General features: G+C 39.4%; 1 protein-coding gene across 1 annotated transcript in view; it reads right to left on the minus strand.

Annotated features, from left to right (window-relative positions):
- The window catches only part of slc1a7 (solute carrier family 1 (glutamate transporter), member 7), a 36,299-nt gene extending 17,305 nt beyond the window's left edge, over positions 1–18,994 (minus strand). Inside the window, exons 1-3 of the mRNA XM_004914013.4 lie at positions 18,764–18,994; positions 16,167–16,246; positions 3,045–3,260 (exon numbers count right to left, since the gene is read on the minus strand). Of these exons, the coding sequence (XP_004914070.1) occupies positions 3,045–3,260; positions 16,167–16,246; positions 18,764–18,904 (437 nt within the window). The 5' untranslated portion in view covers positions 18,905–18,994. The remainder of the gene's footprint in view (positions 1–3,044; positions 3,261–16,166; positions 16,247–18,763) is intronic.
- Between the last annotated feature and the right edge of the window lie 6,292 nt (positions 18,995–25,286).

The following is a 25,286-nucleotide window of genomic DNA, read 5'->3' on the forward strand; positions in this document are numbered from 1 at the left end:
AGATAGACATGACATAGTTTCTTCTAAACCAGCAAAGGTAAGGTACAATCAAGATGAGATTCTCAAATAAAAACAAAAACACAGGTACAGGTATGGGACCTGTAATCCAGAATGCCTGGGACCTGGTGTTTTCCAGATAAGGGATCTTTCCGTAATTTGGATCTCCATAACTTAAGTCTGCTAAAATTCATTTAAACATTAAATAAACCCAATAGGTTTGCTTTGCCTCCAATAAGGATTAATTATATCTTAGTTGGGATCAAGTACAAGGTACTGTTTTATTACAGAGAAAAGGGAAATCATTTTTAAAAATTAGAATTATTTGCTTATAATGGAGTCTATGGGAGATGGCCTTTCCGTAATTCGGAACTTTTTGGCTAACAGGTTTCCGGATAAGGGATCCCATACCTGTACAAGCAGGCTTACCATCAGAAACCTAGGGGCCCCGCACAAGTTAATTATATGCCCCCCCCATGAACATAACCGCACAGTACAAAAAATTTTCCCACTCCCCTTGTGTGCAAGGGGGGGGGGTCAGTGGAGTTTGCCCTAAGTTTAACCCCTTCCCACCTACCTGCCCCTGCTTTGTGATTGCTTGATATGAAAGTTACAGACGTTTTTGCATATGATTGCATAGGCACCCAGTGATATAGTTATGGTGCCAAGTAACTAGTCAGTAGTAGTTCATAAAAATACTAAAAATAAGTAATGTGCTAATAAATCAGTATTTTAATTGGGGGGGGGTCAGTGAAATTTATATGTAAGTTACACAAGTTTCTGTTTTTTTGTTACGTTTGTTACGTATAAGCATAGGGGCCCAATGATGTGGCTGCAGGGCCCAATAACCAGTCATTCCCACTGCTGGAAAGTTCATTTAGGAGATACTAATATAATTTAGTAACTAGATCCCAATTCAAACAGCTGACGTTACTCTATAATAAGCAGTTCATATAAATAGTTAAAATGAATAATTAATGTACTAATAATTCAGTCAGTTTTTTAGTTCATTGGTGGTCTCTGAAGTTTGTCCCTGCAAAGCTTCTCTATATTGTCTTTTGCTTGTTACACAAGTTACGTAAGTTTCTAGGCAAGTTACATAGTTTTCTAGGCAGTTTTAGAGGAAGTTACATACATTGCATAAGTTTCGGTGTAATTTATATGTAACTTATGCAATTTGCGTAACTTACGCGACCAGGCCCTATTACGGAAGAAGATTTCATGGGGCCCCCCCCGACTGTACCACTCTACCCCGATAGCGGCCCTCGGTACAACAATACATTTGCAGTACTTATTTTTCACTGTACCTCACTTTGAATCGATTTTTTTCTATAAAAAAAGAAACATTTTTGATTGGGAGTATTCTTTTTACTTTTGTTGAGAATTTTCTCCTCAGTCTTTAAACAAAAATATGCTGTTGATCTGAGTGCAATGTGAGTTAAATCAGAAGCATTTCTAAGAGGGAAATAACATGGGAATTGAGCCTCCTTTATACGACATCTGTAATTAATTGTTTCCATTTACTGAGCATTGCAGTATATCTTTATGCCCACCCAAGTGGCCTAGTACTCTGGAGGCGAATCCATGCATGCTTCATATTTTGCCATAAAACTGCCTTAATTTGCTGAAGCATTTACACAGAATCATTTCTAGTCACACTATTATGTGGCTAGAAATACAATTTACATTTTCCATAAAATTGATCCCTAGAAATCGGTTTGTCTTCATAATTTGCAAAATGTCAACGCCATTTGGCACCTACAGTAGGCTTTGTGATGAAATAACAGCAGGTATTTCCATGTATTAGAAATAATGAACCACTCTGTCCTAACTAGATTTACAAAGTCATGAGAGAGGTTGGCCTCACATTTAAAGAGATGTTGAGCTAAAAGAATCTTTGCAATGAGTGCAAGCTATTGCTTTGTGTTACCAGTCATTTCTGGCTCTCAGTTGCTGTGGAAAAGTCTTGCAAATAGTGGTTAATTTGTCACCCTAGAGTAGAGCATTCAATTCATTTTTATGGTCAGGGCACCAATTTTGCCCAGCATTCAGCATTCTAGGACTCAAGAACAATGACACACTTTTCAGTCTGGGAGGTCACAAATTGCCTAGCTCTGATAGAAATCAAGCTGGCCATACATTGAAACATCCTCTTGCTTGGTCAGCAGACGAGCAGATTGTCCCCTTGCATGCCCACCTTGAGGTGGGCATATCAGGGAATACAGTTCATCAGGGTGATGACCATATCAATGAACTGATGTATTCACCACTCCAATGAGATTTTTAAATCTGTCCAATCGTTATCTGCCCGATTTCCCCGAAAGGCCCCATACACAGGCATATAAGCTGCCACATTGGACCAAAGGGACTGAATCGCCAGCTAAAATCTGCACATGTACCTTAATGTATACTGACTACAGGGAGTAAAAAGGACTGTAACACTTAAAGAGCTCCACCTAGGAGCACTCTGGTGCAGTCTTTACTAACCCCCACCGACAAATAAGTGGAAAAGGCCAAGAATTGGTGTTGCTGTCAACACTCACTTACTAAATGAGCCCCCAGGAAAACGAATTTACATTACAAACAATATCTCTATGAGCAAAGTTTTCTCTCAGATACTTTTAGTTCTAGCAGATAGTTTAGTTCTAACTGAATTCCTTGTATATATCACTGTGAGTGTCACAAGGAGGTATTCCACTAGCTTTCACAAAACAGTGCAGCTGTAGCAGTTTCAGACAGCAGGAAGCAGAGAGTATTTACTTCAGAGACTTGCATTTAATTTGGTGCTTATCTACGATTGTAAGTGAAAATCAGATCCATGCAGTCATCTATTTGTTCAGATTTTAGGGCTTTCCTTTCCCGTCAACGTCTCTTCAAAAAGTTTGACATAATGGGTGCCATATTAAAGGAAATTCTTTACATGACAGCAAGGGATTGGGGTTGAGAGTAGGGGATTGGTGGCCAGAGTAGGGGTTTGGGGTTCCTCTGGGCATTATAAAAAGTTTGAATTAAAACTCTTGGGTGTTTATATATTGCTGCCTATTTACCTGATTAAATCCAGAAGGGCATCTGCTGAACTCATCACTGGCTTCCCACTTTGCTCTGTAGTCTCCTTCTGAGCTGCACCCCCAGGATGGATGATGGAAACCATGATGATTCCTACTATCACAGCTACAAATGTTGTCCATAAGTAGTAGGCAATGGTAAAAATTCCCAAACGACTGGAGGTTTTGGCATCAAGTGCAGCTAGTCCAGACATCAAACTACAAAAGACAAGTTCTAGTGAGATTGATAGGGAAAGAGATTCATAAAAAGTGGGTAGGCCCATGCCAATACATTCAACATAACAATTAATAAAAAGTGAATGTACATAATGATGGCTCATAAACACTTGTGTGATATGTACCATAGCATAATTAAACACATTCTATATATATATATATATAAACAAAGATATATAAACATATATACAAAATTGTGTGAGCTCTTTTACATTAGTTGAGTAAAATCCTCTGATGGAGCACACTTATTACATACTAATAAGTGCCATTATAAATAATAACTGATAGTGCTCCCATCAAAGGCTTATGTCCCTCTTGAGTCTGTACAAATTACACACTTTGGCTTGAATGACTTCCTTTACAGTAAGTGCTTTTTACAGTAACTGCTTTTTAGAGCGTCATGAATGATAGGCTTTTTCTACTGTTTTACCCTCTACACAAGCCTGTTCCTGGAAAGCCTACTTGTTGTTTAGGTCAAGAGTAACAGGCTCATGGTAACTTGCAGGTTCAAACTACAACATGCACCTAGAGTAGTCATGGTTTGGAGCAAATAGAGGGGCAAAACAGGGCTTCGACAAGTGGGAGCACAATGATTTCTGAAGGCAGCACTGATTAGTTTTTGAGAAACAAAATCAACACAGCACTGATGATTACTAAGAGAGTCCCAGTGAAATCTTTAGAAATAGGCTCAACAAAGCCAAGCAATATGGTAGCTATTAGAGATAAGTAGACAAGGATTATTCTGTGCACCAAAAGAACTTTGCTGTCTATGGCAGAGCAAATATATAGACTGCAATCCGGCCTGGACTCAGATTCAAAATAGGCCCTGGCATTTCAAGTAAACAAAGGCCCAAACAGTCCCCACCAGCCCAATAAATAGTGACTGCCTATCACTATCTTACAGCAGCCCTTCTGGCATTTGCCAGAATCCATATTGCCAGTCTGGGCCTGCAGCATTATTTTCATTAACATGCATGTTACTTTATATACAATTATAGAATTTAGTTTTATTCAATAATATTCTAACATTTGAAGCACACTGCATTTGTCAGTATAATAATGTTCAGGCTCTACTATGTCTTGTTGCATTGATGATTGCACTTGCTTTCTGCCCCTTTCCCAAAAAACTAAAGGTGAGATACAGTACATGGGCAGATTTAAGCTGTCTATTTGGATCCTTCAGGCCGATTCAGCAGCTTATCTGCCCATGTATGGGCACCCCCGACAGGCCTTCCCGAACGATATTTGGTCTAAAACTGGCCAGATCTTGATCAGGCAGGAGAGGTGGCAACACTAGCTGTGGCTGTCATACAGCCCTGTACTTACTGCATTAAACACATAAAGTTGAAAGTGGAGTTTTTCAAATGGCACCACAGAAAAAGCAAACATAACCATATTTTCAAGATTTTGGCATAATGCCCTGAAAAAAAATGCTGAAAGCCCACATCCTTCCTCTCACACTACAAAGGTTTACTGGATAAAAAGCTTCTGAACTGTGCTTTAGCTGCAGCCAAGAATGAATAAGCCATATGGGCTAAACCTCACAGCACTGTATCAGGTTTAAGGAGGACACCTCTCATCTCTCTGGGAAGAGTGCAAGAGGCATCACTACATTAACAAGCCTAAGAACAATTTCTAATAGGAAGCAATGACAATTTATATGACATATTTGAACCATTAAAAGAAAACAAAATATGTTTTCACACCAGTGCAACAAAAGTATTAATGAACTTTAAGAAACAAGTTTTTACAGGATGACTTTCCATGCAAGGAAGATACGGGTATACCAGCTAATACAGTGGTGTGAAAAACTATTTGCCCCCTTCCTGATTTCTTATTCTTTTGCATGTTTGTCACACAAAATGTTTCTGATCATCAAACACATTTAACTATTAGTCAAAGATAACACAAGTAAACACAAAATGCAGTTTTTAAATGAGGGTTTTTATTATTTAGGGAGAAAAAAAATCCAAACCTACATGGCCCTGTGTGAAAAAGTAATTGCCCCCTGAACCTAATAACTGGTTGGGCCACCCTTAGCAGCAATAACTGCAATCAAGCGTTTGCGATAACTTGCAACGAGTCTTTTACAGCGCTCTGGAGGAATTTTGGCCCACTCATCTTTGCAGAATTGTTGTAATTCAGCTTTATTTGAGGGTTTTCTAGCATGAACCGCCTTTTTAAGGTCATGCCACAACATCTCAATAGGATTCAGGTCAGGACTTTGACTAGGCCACTCCAAAGTCTTCATTTTGTTTTTCTTCAGCCATTCAGAGGTGGATTTGCTGGTGTGCTTTGGGTCATTGTCCTGCTGCAGCACCCAAGATCGCTTCAGCTTGAGTTGACGAACAGATGGCCGGACATTCTCCTTCAGGATTTTTTGGTAGACAGTAGAATTCATGGTTCCATCTATCACAGCAAGCCTTCCAGGTCCTGAAGCAGCAAAACAACCCCAGACCATCACACTACCACTACCATATTTTACTGTTGGTATGATGTTCTTTATCTGAAATGCTGTGTTACTTTTACGCCAGATGTAACGGGACACGCACCTTCCAAAAAGTTCAACTTTTGTCTCGTCGGTCCACAAGGTATTTTCCCAAAAGTCTTGGCAATCATTGAGATGTTTTTTAGCAAAATTTAGATGAGCCATAATGTTATTTTTGCTTAAAAGTGGTTTGCGCCTTGGAAATCTGCCATGCAGGCCGTTTTTGCCCAGTCTCTTTCTTATGGTGGAGTCGTGAACACTGACCTTAATTGAGGCAAGTGAGGCCTGCAGTTCTTTAGATGTTGTCCTGGGGTCTTTTGTGGCCTCTCGGATGAGTTGTCTCTGCGCTCTTGGGGTAATTTTGGTCGGCCGGCCACTCCTGGGAAGGTTCACCACTGTTCCATGTTTTTGCCATTTGTGGATAATGGCTCTCACTGTGGTTCGCCGGAATCCCAAAGCTTTAGAAATGGCTTTATAACCTTTACCAGACTGATAGATCTCAATTACTTTTGTTCTCATTTGTTCCTCAATTTCTTTGGATCTTGGCATGATGTCTAGCTTTTGAGGTGCTTTTGGTCTACTTCTCTGTGTCAGGTAGCTCCTATTTAAGTGATTTCTTGATTGAAACAGGTGTGGCAGTAATCAGGCCTGGGGGTGACTACAGAAATTGAACATTGAATTGATAAACCACAGTTAAGTTATTTTTTAACAAGGGGGGCAATCACTTTTTCACACAGGGCCATGTAGATTTGGAGTTTTTTTTCTTCCTTAATAACGTAAACCTTCATTTAAAAACTGCATTTTGTGTTCAATTATGTTATCTTTGACTAATAGTTAACGGTTTTTGATGAGCAGAAACATTTAAGTGTGACAAACATGCAAAAGAATAAGAAATCAGGAAGGGGGCAAATAGTTTTTCACACCACTGTATATAGAAAAATAATGTTCCTGAAGTACAATGAAATCACTAAGCATTAATGCTATATATCTGTCACTGAATAAACCACCACTAGACTGTACATTCCTGCTCTGGCCAAACTGTTTTATTCTAAAATCATGTCATAATATAAGACTGATTAGCAAATAATTCATATTCACAAATCGCCTTTGTTGCAGGTGACTAATCTCCCCGATATGCCATCCCACCGGCTAGAATGTAAATCGCCAGTGGGATGGCATATGCGGCGCCGAAATCGACGAAGTTTCCTCTAAAGGCAACTTTGCCGATTTCAGCAAATCGCCGCGCTGCATATGCCATCCCACCGGAAATTTACATTCTAGCCCTTATATGACAGAGGAACATACATTTCTGCTTATTAATTTGCAATGACCCCTAAGCTTCACTTCTCAGCTGCTCAGAACACAATGAGCGAGTATCACTGGCACTTGTAATAAAATCCAAGATGGGGAACTGTAAAGGCCTGGATCATTATTACTTTAGAGAAGCTGAACCTTTAGGCTGCTGCAATAAGTGCATTATATAAAATACAGCATTTCTAGCCATAGTTATTTTTTGGGTTTAGTTCTTCTTTAAAGTGTCTGAAAGCATCAGTTGAGGACTCTGCAAGTTTACAGCTAGTTAAATGTGCTTTGCTGTTTCTAGTTGGGGAAATAATTATTTTAATATTTTAAAATCTTCTAGCCTTCAGGGTACCTTACCACTGCTGATACTGAGGAACATTTGAAAAAAAAAATCTGGAGCTCATGTCTGTTTTGCTTCAGAAGAGGAAAAATCTTTCCAGAGAACAATTTATTAGCTGTTTACATTATTTTAGGCCCTGGGCTTTTTCTTATGTAAAAATATATCTAAGCAATTTTTGGAGACATTTGGGCATCTTCCATCCCAACCTTCCCTGGCAGAGCAGTTTAGAACATAGCTGTTCCCCCTAAGAAGGAATATTTACAAGATTTACAAGTGATCTTTCTGGCCACTAATTTATTTTCCACAAACTTAAATGACCTGCAGTGGAACCTTCTTGTACACCCAAATATAGATTTGTAATTTGGAAATACAAACAGTCTGTGCATACTGTTGCAGAGACTGTTATCTAATCCATATGCATTACAGTTAATGAGTCCACTAACAAATATAAAAATACATTAAATACATTTATATAAAAAATAATCTAAATTTGTCATTTTCTAGGCCAACCCCTGAATTACACAAATTTTTCTACACAGCACTGGTCCTAATGGAAGTGCCACCACGCCAGAAAATCAAGTACCAAAACAGTAAAGAGCATGTGTACATTGCCCCAAAACTCAAATATAGAAGCTTGCTGACAACAATAACTATGTATTTTTATATGGTCACCTTGCCCATCTGCACTTGTGTGCCTTGTACGGGACTTTTGTCTCTTTGCCTTGCCCTGAACTCTTGCTTGTTTACATGCCCATTGAATGTCTATTTTTTTAATACAAAAAGTTAGCACACAGGGTGTACTGGTCAAAGGGAGCATTGTATGTTTCACCTGGCCAATAGAAAAATACTAGGAACCTCCAAAAATGTAAGCATTTCAAATTATTCAAACATAGACATACATTTTTGCACCTGCTTCTTTAGGTAACACAATGCATTAATTTAACTACATTTACTTAATTTTCTCAATTTTCCTTAATTATACCAGCCAATATCTGGTGCAAATCCTTGTCCCCATGGTCAAAAGTACAAAGATTTGCTCTAGGTGGCAAATAGTACACACGTAAACTTAACTTTCTACTATCTAAGGAATGGCACATGGGTGACCCAAGGGGATCTACCCGCATTTCCTATTGCACTATATTCAGTGGGGGTATGATGCTTGCACCACCAGCCCCATGGTATTGGCACATAAAATTAAACAAAATTTAAATGTCTACTTGTTCAGTACCTGTGTTTGAAGCTAGAATGAAAGACCAGTCCTGCTTTTGAAAATGATCCAGAGACAAAAGTATTGTAAATACTTGAAAGCTTTAATTAAGAAAGTATGCCTATAGCTATGTACATGTGGTATCCTTGAAATAAACTTAGCTGACTCCATGACATGCAAGTTAAAACACTGAAAAGTCTTGCTTGTCTACATGAATGACTTTATTAGTATAAACTTGTAGGCTCCTCCAACAAATCAGGATTATCTGTGATTCCGCAGGTCTGGAGAGGAGCAATGAGCACTTGCCAGCTAAGATGTGATGGACTCAAGGCTTCTATTAGAACTGAAACATAGTGGTTTGTGAACAAATCTGCTCTATGGCACACTGACCACAAAGCATATGGGACATTATTACATGTATAGCCAGAATGGATCTCTTTTTGTAGTTTTAGAACATATGAATATTTGTGTAAGTACCAAACAAATAAAGTAAAGTAATGACATCTACCCGAAAAAATATTTGAACATCTTGCAGGTTCCACAGTAAATGTGAGATACTTATAATTTATATGATTTGTTTGGAAATAAGGTCAGATACTTTCCTTGCTTTCCAGTCCCTGGACTTAAGAGACATTAACCTATAACTAAGTTTATGGATACAACTGAAACATTAGATGCAGGAAGGATATTCCATTTTTAACACCATAATCTGCAACACATGCGGTGACACACACATACACATACTTTTACTCAGGCAGATGGAGAATATTTACATGACTTCTACATTTTGTGACCATGATTTTTGCTTAAAATAACTTCAACAATATTTACTCCTGACAGTTTGATGCGACAGATTCAAATGTGAAATAATATATGTCTATTCCTAAAACTGTAATTTGTCTAGTAGATTTGTTTGTAGAAACGTAATGATCCAAAGGCCTCATTGCATTTCTATTTCAGTACAAGAAAATTACAAATAATAATCTCATTCTAGCAGGATCAGAGCAATCCTGTTAAATTATAATAAGGAACTAAATCCACTCAATGAACGGAAACACCCACAATTAGTTATAACTTGTAATAACTTATTTTTAATTTTTAGGGACCAGTGATTCGCAGCTGAGGCAAATCTTGTGTGGCCGAAGTATCTATTAAAGAAAAACTATATCCCCAGAATGATAGTTTATATTATGTTAAAGACGTGGTTCACCTTTAAGTTACATTTTAGTATGTTATAGAATTGCCTATTCTAAGCAACTATTCAATTGGTCCTCACTATTTATTTCTTCTAGTTTTTTTTATCTATTTGTCTTTTTCATCTAATTCCTTGCGGCTTTCAAATAGGGATCACTGACCCCTGCAGCCAAAAACTATTCCTCTGTGAGGCTACAGTTTTATTGTTATTATTACTTTTTATTTTTTCTATTCAGGTCCTCTCCTATTCATTTACCATCCTCTTATTCAAACTGCACCCTGGTCACTAAGGTGATATGGACCCTAGCAACCAGATAGCTGCAGAAACTCCAAACTGCAGAGCTGCTGAACAAAAAGTGAAATAACTAAAAAAAACTACAAATAAAAAATGAAGATTATTTGCAAATTGTCTCAGAATATTAGTCTCTACATCATACTAAAAGTTAACTCAAAGGTGAACAACCCCTTTAAGTGGCCTATTAAAGAATCTTACCAAACTTGAATCCATATATCAGTAAATATTGTCCTTTTACATCTTTTCCCTTTTTGTGATGGGCTGTGTGCTCCCTCAGAGATCACCTGACAGGAAATAATGCAGCTCTAACTGTAACAGGAAGTAGTGGGGGAGTAAAAAGCAGAACTCTGTCCATTAATTGGCTGATGTGACCTAGCATGTATGTGTGCCTTGGCTTGTTTGTGTGCACTGTGAATCCTATGATCTCAGGGGCGGCCTTTAGTACTTAAAATGGCAGTATTTTTTTTTTAGGATTATCCAATGGCACATACTGCTATAAAAGTATATTTTTATTACACTGGTTTAGATGAAACAAGGTTTAACATATGTCTTATGCAATATATTTTTATAGAGACCTTTATTGTTTGTGGTATAGTTTTCCTTTAACAGACAGGGACACTGCTACCATGAGGCAAGGTGACAACCTGGCAAAATGCTGCTCCTGGTAACTTAAAGAGTCAAAATTCAGTTTTTTAAATCCCCCCTTGTCACCCTCCTAAGCTCTGAGAGTCAAATACTGGGGTCAGCATCCCAAAGATCGCCTTAGGGCAGCCAAGCACCCAGGAATACCTGTCAGGGGCAGGCCAAGATGACCGTGTACCCTAGTCAACCTGGCTGGCCAACTCGCCCTGCACCCTCCGCCACCATGCATACTTGTGAAGAGGTGGCCATATGCACAGGGACATCATGGGGGGGACCAGTGGTGCCGTACCTAGGCAAGCTGCAGGGGCAAGGGAGTGTGTACAAGGGCAGGAGAGGGTACGTGCCTGGTGCCGCCACATTCGTTGTGCCCTAAGCAGGTGCCTCTTCTGCCTAACCCTAGTTCCTGCCCTGACCCCTGTTAACAGGTATCACAATCCATAAACAGTAAAAATGCAATTGACACTATTTAAAAGAAATCATCCATGAGCAAAATATTCCATAAGGCTTTCTATGTTTTATGTTCACTGTCAGCTAAGCAACATAAATACTTTCTAAAAATCAAAATGTGTTGGGATAAACTTCCTGCATTAATTAAAGCGATACATTTGTACTTCATTAGGATCCCCGGTGTATAAGAGTTTCCAATAAACCAAAATGAAGCTGGTGATTCATGGATATGTCACCCCAGATACTGACATTCATTTTGAATTTTATTGCTTAATGTGCATTAGAAAAATGTGCTGGAAAAAGTCTGTGGTATTTTTATACACTTCTTGAAGCTTTCCCAGGTGCACAAGGCAGAAACTAGCAGTATCTCAGAATATTAACCAGTTCATCCAGTGGCACTAACACTTTAAAGTGACATATAGCATAAGTGAAACACCCCTAATCTTGTAGGCAATAATGAATAGTATATGTGTCAGCTTTCACTCGGGGCTAAAAACCAGCATTATCTTTAAAAATGGTCCCTTTATTGACACTTCCTATAGATCTGCTATGGTCCCTGTCCATGTTTTAAAGGAGAAGGAAAGGTAAAAACTAAGTAAGCTTTATCAGAAAGGTCTATGTAAATACAGCCATAAGCACTCACAGAAACACTGCACTGACTTCTCTGTCAAAAGATTTATTGTGTCTGTTTTCCAGAGTCACGCAGCTCTCTCCCTTCTCATGCTCCCCCCTCCCTCAAGAAAACTAAGAACTCCCTCCCCCCCTTAGGAATGTGGATCTGAGCCAATCAGCAGGAAGCTTCCTCATAGTCTTACACACTGAGCATGTACACTGGTCTGGGTATTGGTGCAGGAGTGAGGCATTATGGGAACTTTCTTTACACAGCTTAGCGGTTTTTTTTTCCTATGAGGCTTCTGATCATCTGAACAGGTGAAATATGGGGAGACTTAAGGGCACTATTGAGACAACTGAAGGTATGCCTGCAGCTTGAGATTAACTCTTTATTAGCCTTTCCTTCTTCTTTAAATGAGGGGTGGATGTGGGCAGGGTCGGACTGGGCCGCCGGGACACCGGGAAAAATCCCGGTGGGCCCCAGCGGCCCAGTCCGACCTTTGCCGGCGCTCCCCCTACTGACAGTTCCTCCCCGACGCGTTCAATTTATACGCGCTTGGGGAGGACGTCAGGCGGGGGCCCTGCGGGGGGGGTTAGGGGGGCCCCTGGGGGGGGTTAGGGGACACGGCTGGGGCACCTGCAGGGCCCCAAATCCTTAAAATCATGTGACTTTTTGTCACATAAACAGGCGAAAATTGTTGTCTTCAAAGGAACAGTTACACCAAAAAATGAAAGTGTATAAAAGTAATTACAATATAATGTACTGTTGCCCTGCTCTGGTACAACTGGTGTGTTTGCTACAGAAACACTACTATATATAGTTTATATAAACAAAGCAGCTGTGTAGCCATGGGGCAGCCATTGAATGGAGAAATGTCTCAGGTACCTTAGCAGATAAAACCCCATTATATTCTACTGAGCATATCTGTTATCTGCTATTTAACCTGTTCTCCTTTTTTCCAGCTTGAATGGCTGCCCCCATGGCTACACAGCAGCTTATTAATTCAAACTTTCATTTTTTTGGTGTTACTGTTTTGCACATGCAAATTAGGATTTGTATTCAGTCCAGTAATTGGACACATCATTTGCAAAGGATTCGGGGTTCAGCCAGATCCTAAAATAGGGATTTGGTGATTCCCTAATCTTTGGAGAAATTGTCAATAAATCAGCTGAAAACTAAACTTTTTAAAGCACTTATTAAATAGAGTATAATGTACTAGCACATTCATATTTTTGTACACAGTAATCAAATTATTTTTATATGTGTTACCTCAGGTCTTTGTAGGCGAGAACTTTTTATATCAGAATAACATAGGCATTGTTTGTCCTGACTAGGTCAGTAAGAATACTCGCCAGTTGGTGAGTAATACAGCTTAATGATGAACACATTTTACTGTAGGTTGCATAACCAGCTGAAATTCCTTATCTTAAATATATTAGCAGCTGAAAGCACTGTGGATTAATGTGGATCATATATACTAATGGATGGATGCTGTGAATACCTGTCCCATTCTCTGTGTTGTTTCTGGGAAGGGAGGGGGAGGAGTCCCCAACCCCTGTGAGCTGGCAGGAAGGAAGGCCTGGAGGGAAAGTGCTGGGAGCAGACACTGGACTCCTGTAGCCCAGGGTTGCCAGTTTGGCATTTTTTCCACCAAACTTTGCCCATAATTTAAAGCTCAGGTTGGGTTTCAATGTACAAACCTGCTAATGTATGGATCTGGGATACTTTTTGGAACCTTGGCAGATTTATACTTTGAAAATTAGCCAACTTTTTTTTCCCCAAGTGTACCTGGCATGCCTCTTCCAGTGCCTACAGCCTAATGTAAAACTACATTCCCAGCATGCAATGGGACTTGCTTTGCTCCTGTTCTAATCTCTCAGTCCCAACCTGTCTGCATTACAAACTGCTTCCTGCTGTATCTTGTATAAGGTTGTACTATTACTTTGTACAGTGATGTGAGAGGTTTCCATTTGTTACTTGAGACAAATTTTCGTTGTCACCAGCGACTAATCTCCCCGCAATGCCATCCCACTGGCTAGAGCGGAAATCGCCGGAGGGATGGACTATGCATAACTGCAATGTTTCTAAGTGCAGGTGACACTAGTTAAGATTTCTGGGCTCTTTGCCAAAAGCTACTTTTAATTAAATTTGTATCTTTTTTAGCTTCAGTGCAAGAGATCAAAAGGGAAATGAGGGACTCTTCAGTAAGAATCCGGGACTGTGGGTTGAGCTGTCAAAAGAGGGAAAATTGGGACAGTTGGAAAGTATGTGAGAGTTGTAGTTAAAAACACCAATATGTAGTTTGGAGTTAATGCAATATTCTAAATCCATTTCTGCTGTGACATAACTCCCATATGCCTTTTTTTTCACTTTCGATATTGTGGGCTACTTTTGAAATGGCGTTTGGCTAGTTTGGGGCTGGTTTTTTGAATGAATTTGGCTGGTTTAGAAAATTAGACCTGGCAGCCCTGCTGTAGCCCCAAAAGGTGGCAATCAGTGCAGGATTTTCTTCAGTAACAGAATAGGGCTACACTAATATGGTATAGGAAAAAAAAAATGTGAAAAATACACAGATGTACTAAAGGTTGCCTTATGTTCTGTACTGTAGAGTTGGCACTTTTTTTTGCTATTATACTGGCCTTTGGGGCAGGGGGCGCGACACATGGGTGGAATGGGCAGGGAAAGGGATATAGTATAAGTGGGTCAGGCGTTATAAGGGGTAATCTGTTAATGAAGAGGGTCAGGGAAGGGGAGAACTTGTAGGGTATAACAAATTTACCAAATATGTAATTTCCCTGTAATACCCTGGCCCAAGCTAGTAATTTACCTGCTGGGCTGGTCAAATATCAGCCAGGTATTTGAAGTCTCCTATGACCTCACTGCACATGTGCAAAAGGCCCTTCCATATCACTGAATGCTAATTGTGCATGTACAGAAACCCATCAATATAGCAACTAGAGTTGCCATATTTTTTGGAAAAAAATACCAGCCTTCCTACATCTGGTCCAGATTGCCTTATTGATCACAATTTATACTCTAATGGTGGGTACTCTATTTATAGACCTGCACCTGAGACGCCCACCTCTGATTTCATGAAAGGGGTGTAGGCAGGGACGTGCCTATACTGAGAAAGCTGGCAGTCTAAGGTTGCGGGCAGAAACAACAGAAGGTAGAGCTCAACCCAAACCCGCCCATGGCCCGCAAGTGGTGTGCGGAGGTTTTGGGCCGGCCTGCATCACTAGCAAACCATGTATGTGTGCCAGTGGCAAAAAGCCAATCTGTTGCCTTCTGCACCTTATATGCGTGTGCTCACTGACAGAAACAGGATCAGCCTGTAAGGGAACACAAAGAGCAGATTTTGGTGTTTTGGCATTTCTGCACCAAAATCTGTTCTGTGTGCACACATGCAAGGTGCAGAAGGCAATGGATCAGATTATCTGAGTTGGTGTGTATATATATATATATATATAAAACAGCAGAGGAAACAACCCGTGTGACATTAGGCTTTAACTACTTGTTATCTCTGTCAAGTACAAAGGGCTGGAAAAGTTAAACAGAAAGATCAGTAATGACACAAAGCATTTCACTGCAATTCCTGTCATATATGTCACATGTTTAATGTATTAATGACATCACCAAGAGGGCAGCACGCTGAACATTAGTTAATGCAATTTCCATCTGGGGTCTGCTGTCTGTATACATGAACATGCGGGGTGCCACAGGTGATTCACCAGTATGCCACTGGTGCAGGCGCTTGTGCCAACTGGTGTCATGCTTTAGTAGCTCAGTATTCCACACAAGGAAGTAGAGACTTGTATACAGTGTAGCCCAGTACCTTTTTTTTTACTTAATGTTTTTTATGGGCCATGGGTATAAAGATGGTTAAAACACCTTTAATCAACAGATATTCTTTTATTTTAACTGCACAACTAATTGTATGTAACTAGTATCATACACAGGCCACTCTCACACATGAACACACATGTAAACAGATAACAATGAATAGTGCCCTGCTATATGCTTATCATATAAATCAAAGTACAATGTTTGTGAATACATTATATGGCACCATCAATGACTATAATTCAACAGTGATACCCATATATTTTACAAACTTAGCATCACTTACTGTTAGGGTGACCAGATTACTTGAAAATTTAGGTACATGCCTAACATATCCAGCTAGCAGGGCTCAACGCTTTTAAATGCAATCAGTGCTGCCCTGCAACATGTATTTCTAAATTTTCACGTGATCTGGTCACCCTACTCACTGTGGACCTTAAATAAAAGTTGGAAGATATTCAATTAAAGACACAACTGCAGCCATATTTAATAATGGAATACTAATTACGTGTTTTACCTTGACACCACAAGAGGAAGAATCAACATTTTCAGCATCCGCATAAGGAGTTCTCCAGGAAATTGGAAGTAGCTAATCTCCTACAAAACAGAGAAAAGACACCGGCAATGCTTTGAAAGTAAACAGAATCTATAATCATGTTACTACAACATTTAGTCAGTTAGAATTCTGCCTTGGTAACCCAGAGCATTATGCTACAGATTTGTATATTTTAGGAGCAATGTGACTTTAATGGAGCCCAGACCAAATTTTGCAGCCAGTCCAACCATGCAACGATTTAATACTGAGATCAATGTTATATTCACAACAAATATTAAATCGGTTTTCTGACCAAACATATAAATGGTTTCATCCATTAAATATGTATTTCTTTTTCTATATTTGCATACTGAATTAATCTATTGATACAGAACCCCCAGTATAAAATACAGTAGCCATTACTACACATTTTTAATCTAGGTATTGCTCTAGCAATAACCTGTAATTGAGATATTCTCTATATTCTCTCCCTGTGGCCAGCACACACTACATAAGCCACAAATAAATTTAGCACCCATGAGATATACCATGCTCATTGTTATGGCCCATAACTGCCATAGTAGAAGCTATTACAGCTACTCGAAGGAAAGTATGCAGCAGTAAACAGTAGAAAGAGTTTGGAAAGTACAGGGGCCTTTTTTATAGGAACAGAAAGTCCTATGTTGATGATGTTGCAGCAAGTCCTAAACAAGACCTTTTTTCTTTTAAATTTCATTGGTTTTTGCATTATTAACATAGAAACAAAACAATAAACAGAAAGGAAAAGACCAAAGCAAAGTAAAATAAAATCACATAATTTAATGACCTAACTGAGTTATCAGTTAGGTCACAGCAGAAGCAATATGTACAATGGCAGGATTTATACTTTCCTTTATGTTCTAGCTCCCAGTACCATCACCTCATAGAATATGCACCTAAGGCCAGTATCAGACTAGGGTGTCCATGACACCGGCTGCTAAATATAATGATTTTTTTAATCTATGTAGGGCCTAACTTGCAACGATGTTTAGAGTGTTGTGTCAGATTCACCTTTCCTGCGGTTTCCTTTTGGGCATAGTTTGCTACTTGCACGTACTGATATTGTGTTACAGTAGTTCCTTCAATTCTTGTAACTGGGTCAATTCCTTAACATTGCCCTTATTAAGGGTTATAACATCCCACATATGGAAGGTGTCTAATATTTTACTGATGTGAATTCTGGGTTACCTGTGATTGATTTAAGGAGGAGTATCATTTTAATAAATGTGGTATAGGGACATTTACACAGAGCCCACCAGGACAGAGGAGCCACCATCATACATTCATCCTCCAGAAATGGGGCATATTTTAATAAGCAGCAAGAACTCTACAACAAAACCATATTCATTTTTTTATGGCCTGTAAGGTTCTGCTTGTTTGTTTTTCAGCAATAATCATAAAATTAGGAGAGCTCTTTGTTGTTTCCTTTTTTGCTAGCCTCATTATATTTAAGATCATCTGCTTAAGACAGTCCTTCTGGCTGCTGGAACCCACCCATGAGATCTTTGCAATGGGTCCAGTGCAAAGTGGTCCTGGCCCTGCACAAATAGCTAAGGTGCTGGTGTCAATTGATGTGCTGATTATGATTTTTCATACAACATATGGTGCCAGTGTGACACACATTGGCAGAATCTTGTTCAGCTTGCACCTTGTGGCACAAAAATTAGAGGACTTAGTTAATGTTGTGCAACTACTGTAGGAAACCAAAACCAGATAAATGTAGTGGGGCCTTGGGAACCATCTTAGTGGCCTTAATCTGCCTCTGACAATAGATATCCATTAATCTAGGGCAGAGGTTGCCATACATTTCAAGCGACCCTGCCTAGTATAGGATGTCGCCAAGACATAACAGTAAATAAGCACACATCCCCACATTTCACACTATCCCATACTCATTCTTGGCCCCCATCTACTTCACTAACTTTCCCTACGGCCAGCAACCTCTTCGTTTGTGAACTATTAGTCTAGAATATTCTAACAAATAGATTTTCTATCAGACAATAGAACCAGGTTTAAAGAATCTACCACAATGACCTCCTTCAGTTGCTGAATAATTCTGAGATTTGTAGTTCATTGAGGGATGTAGGTTTAGAGTCTGCTGATCCATGCTTTAAGCAATAGTATGAACTGTTAATCCCTTTATATGGTTCCACAGAATATATGTAACACCTAACAGAAGAGATCAAGAGCATATATCTAGCAACCAGCAGTACAGTAAGGATTGAATAGACTCACACTGGAGATAATGTATGATTCCATCTTTTTTCTCCTGCAGCTTCCTAATTTTTAAAATTCAACTGTCAATAAATCACAAAAAGGGATATCTTTTTTTGAAAAAACAAATAATCTATTTGCCTTAACTTAATTGTAGTTATTGGAAATAAACTTCTGTGTATTGCCAAAACCAACTGCAGGAAGCATGGCTTTCAGACTGAATGGCAGTTACAGGAAAGTATTATGCCAAACCAATTGTGTTTAGGCTAAAATGCATATTTTTTTAGCAAATTTGCCTGAGAATAATGCCCAGCTGTTTCACTGACCTGCTCTGTTAGTCGTCTAGTCCTGAGGAAGAATCCAAGCAGACATCCCACTATAACAGATAAAACTGAGAGGATGAGCAGTCCATTCCGCTTGCACACATCCTTTACTCTAGCCAGTACCGCATCCACAGACCCTGCCATTGTGCCCTAAAATTGCACTGTAGTCCCGCAGAGGGACCACGCCGCTCTGTGACAAGCCAACACACGTTCCCTAAAGATCAGATCAAAGCCAGCAGAGACTGGCCACACTACAAGGTCACCCCTCACCCACTAGCCACGCAACATGCAGCTGGCATTATGGTCCCAAATTAATACCCAAATCCTATTACTGGCTTCATCATTAGGAGCCTGAGAGGAGATTAGGGAGCTCGGGATAATTTGAAAAGAATATGACTATACTCAAGCAGATGATAGATAAGATATTGGGATTTTTCTTTTCTAGAAAGTGCACAAGATGTATCAGTTGAGTGTAGTATAAAAGAAAGTTTCATTTTGTTTTTTTATTGGTGAATTATTACTAAAGACAGTAAAATGTGCATTTTTCATAGGCCAAACATTTAAGCAAAGAATTGTAGCAAACACAGTAAGCAGTGGTATAATTGCATGTAGAACAATGGTGCAATCTTACTTTTCAGAACTAGGAAAATAGGAGTTCAGAATATTTTTTTTTTTTTTTTTATTGTGTTTAAACCACATAAACAGTATATAATGAAGATAGCACTCTTTATACAGATGTGAAGGAGGTACAGGCAGAATGTAGTCTTTACACATAGGAAAGGGTTGCACATATAGTATGCATTCTATTCACCTAAGAGCAGACTCCAAATATAACCTGCATTTTATTTATAAAGGACAGAACTATGCATACAGTATGTATTCTTAACACTAAGCAGTGGGCCGCAAACACAGTATAGATTTTCTATTTCCATTGAGCTGTGTATACAATATGCATGTTATAGACAAATACAGCTTGTGCATACAGTGAATTCTGCACGCAGATGCATATACATGCAACCAGTATAAAGAGGAGAGCCTGCACTCTACATATGTGCGGATAACTAAGTCATGCAGCAGCTCTGTATATGTACATTTTTAAAGACATAAAGCTGCAACACTAAAAGCTAATAAAAGAGGCCAAGATAGTTGCGGCACTGCAGTTTATGCAAGAAATAACCCATTGACCTACCACAGGGGGCTCAAACTCAATATACCTGGGGGCCGCAGGAGGCAAAGTCAGGATGAGGCTGGGCCGCATAAGGGATTTCACAAAAAATTGGCTTTCAAGGGATAATGCAAGGCGGGCGGGAGCAGATAATTGTGCACACAGAACGTCTTCCCATAATAACTGTTATGATGGCATAACGTCATTTCCGCAATCAGCAGCTCCCGCCCGCCATGTCTTGCATTATCCCTTGAATCGCAATAAAAATCACGATCCATTCATTGCTTTTGAGAAGGCGTTGGTGCGGGCCACAAAATACTGTACCGAGGGCCACAAATGGCCCGCGGGCCGCGAGTTTGAGACCCCTGACCTACCACATGAGGATAGCCATCTGATGCTTTTTTTACACTGGACATGGGAAATCCACAGCTTGCATGGCAGACTAGCCATTACTGTAATTGCATAATACATGATCTAATGCAGTCTGCAGAAGACATATAACTTATTTGCTAATTAGCGATACAGTACGAATCATCATTTCAAAAGACCTAATTGTTACCATTTTAGTTATGCCACATTTTGATAATAGTTTCTGAGGCTTAGACTAGAAGCTGAGCAATATTGCATAATAAAGGTTACTCAAAAACACAAAATAATGCACATACATTGTACAGGTATCGGACCAGAACTTCTGGATATAAATATTGACTCCAAAAACTGGGTTTGGCTGAGTCCAAAACTGAACCCTCATATTTAATTTTTCACAAAATCTGATTTTAATGTCAAATAAATGTAAAGGTTCAGATTTGCTTTAGTTGTAACACTGAATGGATCACAAGTGCACAAGCAAAAAGAAGTAAAGGAGTGTTCCCCCTACTGTTCATGCACAATGCCCAGGGGGTCCTAAAGGACCAATTTTTTTTTATTCAACAGCAGCTGAATACTGTATCAGGGCACAGGAAACAGACTCAGGAAGAAAATGAATCTCCTCTAATAAGAGACAGAACCATGTTTCCCTATCGCAAGTTTAGGCAAGAAATAAGTGATTGATATTAACCAATGCTAAGAAAAGTGTTGCTTTTCTTCCTGTAACTCTCAAACACAAGCATTTACAGTAGGGTGGCCAGATCACTAGAACTGACCCTGAATTTTCTATTGATCTGGTCACCCTAGTATGAAGGTGTTTGTGGTGGCCATATTTACTGCTGTCAGAATCTTGTAAGCACTCAAGGGCAAAATTTTTTCAGTTTTCTGGGAAGAGCTGAGCCAGTCAGTGTGTAAGTCAGCTGCAAAATCCAGGAGAATCCAGGAGAACTGGCCTATCTTTCTATGTTCTGCCTGATCTGTACACTGCCTGTGTTGGTGCAACATTAATATTTTTCCCTAAAGCAGCCAGAACCCCAACTAAAAGGGGTCATTTCCAACGAAAGCTGAAAGCTCCACACAGGGGAGAGGGAATGGTAGGTCAAAAGGCCATATCCTTGTTAAGGACAATCTCTGTAGTACAGAAAATATAAATATTTATTTGGTTAGTGAGCTTGTTCCTATCCAAGGGAAGCCCTCTAGTGGTGAGGCATTGCAACAATAAAAATATATGATGTAGCTGTTTTAATACACTAAGAGAAACAGCTAAGAGAAACAGTATACGTAAGCAAAGTGTACACAGCTTAACAACCTTGGAAATCCACATCAAAAACATCAGTGCAGTTGAATAAGTAAATACTTACCAGGTACTAAATGCAGAGTGCTAACTGAGAAGCATTGGGACGTGTGGGCACTTATAACCAATGGATCCATCTAAGTGCGCACAGGAGAACTGCATTCCCTCCATATCTGGCACAGCTAATATAAAGTACTTGGCACCCAAAAAAAACGTGCAGCAACATGGCTGGGAAATTACGTGAGTTATATTAGGGTATAAGGAGACCTGTGTCCCCATGCCTTGTATGCACTATTGTCAATATAATTTTTTTTAAACCTATATTTTGCGCATATTCAGGTGGAAAAGCTGGTTAAAGCCATACTCAATTCCATTGTAAAATTAACTTGCAGCTCATGTCTCATTTGTAGGTACCCAGCTCACAAAAACCGCACACATCCCAGTATAAGCCTTTATCTTAGTTTAGGAAGCTTCTGTAGTCTGCGGGTGCAGAAAAGCCAATGTGCTCCCATCTTCTCATTCCTGCACTGACAGGCACAATGTCAGCCTGCTTTCAGACACAAAAAGCGCATATTGGCATGGAAACGTGAAAATGGCACATGGGAGAGGATGGTAGTGCACTGGCTTTTCTTCACCTGCAGAGCAAACACAGGCAGAAACAGTCAATGCACAGTTCCATGTGCCATTAACTCACAATTCACAATACTATTAGTTTGTGCCAGCATGGTTTTATGCGTAACAGATCTTGCCAGACTAATTTAGTCGCCTTTTATGAGGAGGTGAGCAGGAACCTTGATGCTGGAATGGCAGTTGATGTCATCTACTTGGACTTTGCTAAAGCGTTTGATACAGTACCTCACAGAAGGTTAATGATCAAATTGAGGAATATTGGCCTAGAACATAATATTTGTAATTGGATAGAGAACTGGCTGAAGGATAGAGTACAAAGAGTGGTTGTAAATGGAACATTTTCTAATTGGACCAGTGTGGTTAGTGGAGTACCGCAGGGGTCAGTCCTTGGGCCTTTGCTTTTTAACTTGTTTATTAATGATCTGGAGGTGGGCATAGACAGTACTGTTTCTATTTTTGCTGATGACACTAAATTGTGCAAAACTATAAGTTCCATGCAGGATGCTGCCGCTTTGCAGAGCGATTTGACAAAATTAGATAACTGGGCAGCAAACTGGAAAATGAGGTTCAATGTTGATAAGTGCAAAGTTATGCACTTTGGTAGAAATAATATAAACGCAAACTATCTACTGAATGGGAGTGTGTTGGGGGTTTCCTTAATGGAGAAGGATCTAGGGGTTTTTGTTGATAACAAGTTGTCTAATGCCAGGCAGTGTCATTCTGTGGCTACTAAAGCAAATAAAGTGCTGTCTTGTATAAAAAAGGGCATTGACTCAAGGGATGAGAACATAATTTTGCCCCTTTATAGGTCCCTGGTAAGGCCTCACCTTGAGTATGCAGTGCAGTTTTGGGCTCCAGTCCTTAAGAAGGATATTAATGAGCTGGAGAGAGTGCAAAGACGTGCAACTAAACTGGTTAAGGGGATGGAAGATTTAAGCTATGAGGTGAGACTGTCGAGGTTGAGGTTGTTTTCTCTGGAAAAGAGGCGCTTGCGAGGGGACATGATTACTCTGTACAAGTACATTAGAGGGGATTATAGGCAGTTGGGGGATGTTCTTTTTTTCCCATAAAAACAATCAACGCACCAGAGGTCACCCCTTTAGATTAGAGGAAAGGAGCTTCCATTTGAAGCAGCGTAGGTGGTTTTTCACGGTGAGGGCAGTGAGGCTGTGGAATGCCCTTCCTAGTGATGTGGTAATGGCAGATTCTGTTAATGCCTTTAAGAGGGGCCTGGATGAGTTCTTGATCAATCAGAATATCCAAGGCTATTGTGATACTAATATCTACAGTTAGTACTAGTGGTTGTATTTATAGTTTATGTATGTGAGTGTATAGATTGGTAGGTGTGGGTTGGGTGTGCTGGGTTTACTTGGATGGGTTGAACTTGATGGACACTGGTCTTTTTTCAACCCTATGTAACTATGTAACTATGTAACTATGTAACCTAATGGTGCATCTTGTTGAAAAACATTGGTCAAAGTACATTTTTGCCTCAACACTACTAAGGTTATTAAATATAAAATGACATGGCTGAGTGGCAAGCAGAACCTTGAATTAAAAACATGTGATTTCAGTTTTATAATACTGAGATAATTCAGTAGACAGGGTATTTTGTTAATGCAAGGTACAAGTGGAGAAAAAACAGCAATATGTGAGTCTAACAGCACCCTCCTATCACTACAGGTATCGGACCCTTTATCCGGAAACCCATTATCCAGAAAGTTCCGAATAACGGAAAGGCCATCTCCCATGCACTCTATTTTGATCAAATAATTCACATTTTTAAAAACTTTTTCCCTTTTCTCTGTAATTATAAAACAGTACCTTGTACTTCATCCTTATTGGAGGCAAAACAATCCTATTGGGTTTAATTACTGTTTAAATAATGTTTTTAGCAGAGGTAGGAGATCCGAATTATCCGGAAAACCCCAGGTCCCGAGCATTCTGGATAATGGGTCCCATACCTGTAATAGCAAACATAGTTTATGGCCCAAAAATGTAATTTACATTTTCAGAATAAAAAATAACTGTAGCAGCAGGGACATGCAGTTGCAATTCAAAGACATGACAAGTCACAGTGGTGGTTTCCAGGATTTTTCTACTAGCTTTAACACACCAGCAGAAAAAGAGAGTATGTATATATATATTTATAAAATAAACTCTGCAGTACTGTGTTATGATGGGTAATTGCAGTTCTCTTGAATTCTAAGGCCTAGTGGTCACTGACCAAAATACTGTAGTTTAAACAAAAATGATAATTTTATTTAATTCTATTTAAATGAATGCATAAAATAAAAAAAAAAAAAAAAAGATGAAGACAAAAGTTGTGTCTAGATGCTGGGATTCCAACAGCAGCTATAAAATATGAAAAAAAGGAATTCATACTTAAAATGTACTTCTAAACAGATAACACTCAAAACACAGTTGAAATAAGTAATTCTGGATAAGAAGCCATGCCCCATTTATGGTAGAGAAGTGAACCCCATGAGTGACGTGTGGGCCTGTCTGAAAATACCTGTGTCAGGTGCGGGTTTACCTTGAAAACCTACAGGGCACAGTAGGGCTCATTTATTAACCACAAGAGCAAAGCAAAGTGCAATTCCGAGCACAAACACCATGCATGAAAATTTGTGTGAATGCAACTGAACTTGCAGTTGTAAATAACCCTTTGTAACTCTGTAATTGTGCACTGCATTTGGTCTCCACTCTAACAACTGGTGCTGCCATACTGTGCTGAAAACACCCCGGCATCTAAAATTATCAAGAACACCTTGTCAAGCTCAGATATAAAAGTTGTGCCTTGTTTAAGGTTAGAGCGGGCAAATTTCAGACCCTCGAATTACAACCACTTATTGATGCATGCCCAAAATGGTTGTTACAAGGTTTGTGTAATAAAATAAAGTATCTTAATAGCAACTTTCTTTGTCAAAAACAGTGGTAATTGGGGTTCCAAATATTCAACATATATTGCTTGGGATGCCCCCCAAAAACACGTTTTATCAGTAAAACGTAGGCAAATGTCACATGCAGTATTTTATCCTCTATTTAATAAAAAAAAAAAAAGACCCACT

The sequence above is a fragment of the Xenopus tropicalis genome, chromosome 4 (genome assembly GCF_000004195.4).
Source record: "Xenopus tropicalis strain Nigerian chromosome 4, UCB_Xtro_10.0, whole genome shotgun sequence".
Lineage (NCBI taxonomy): Eukaryota > Metazoa > Chordata > Amphibia > Anura > Pipidae > Xenopus > Xenopus tropicalis.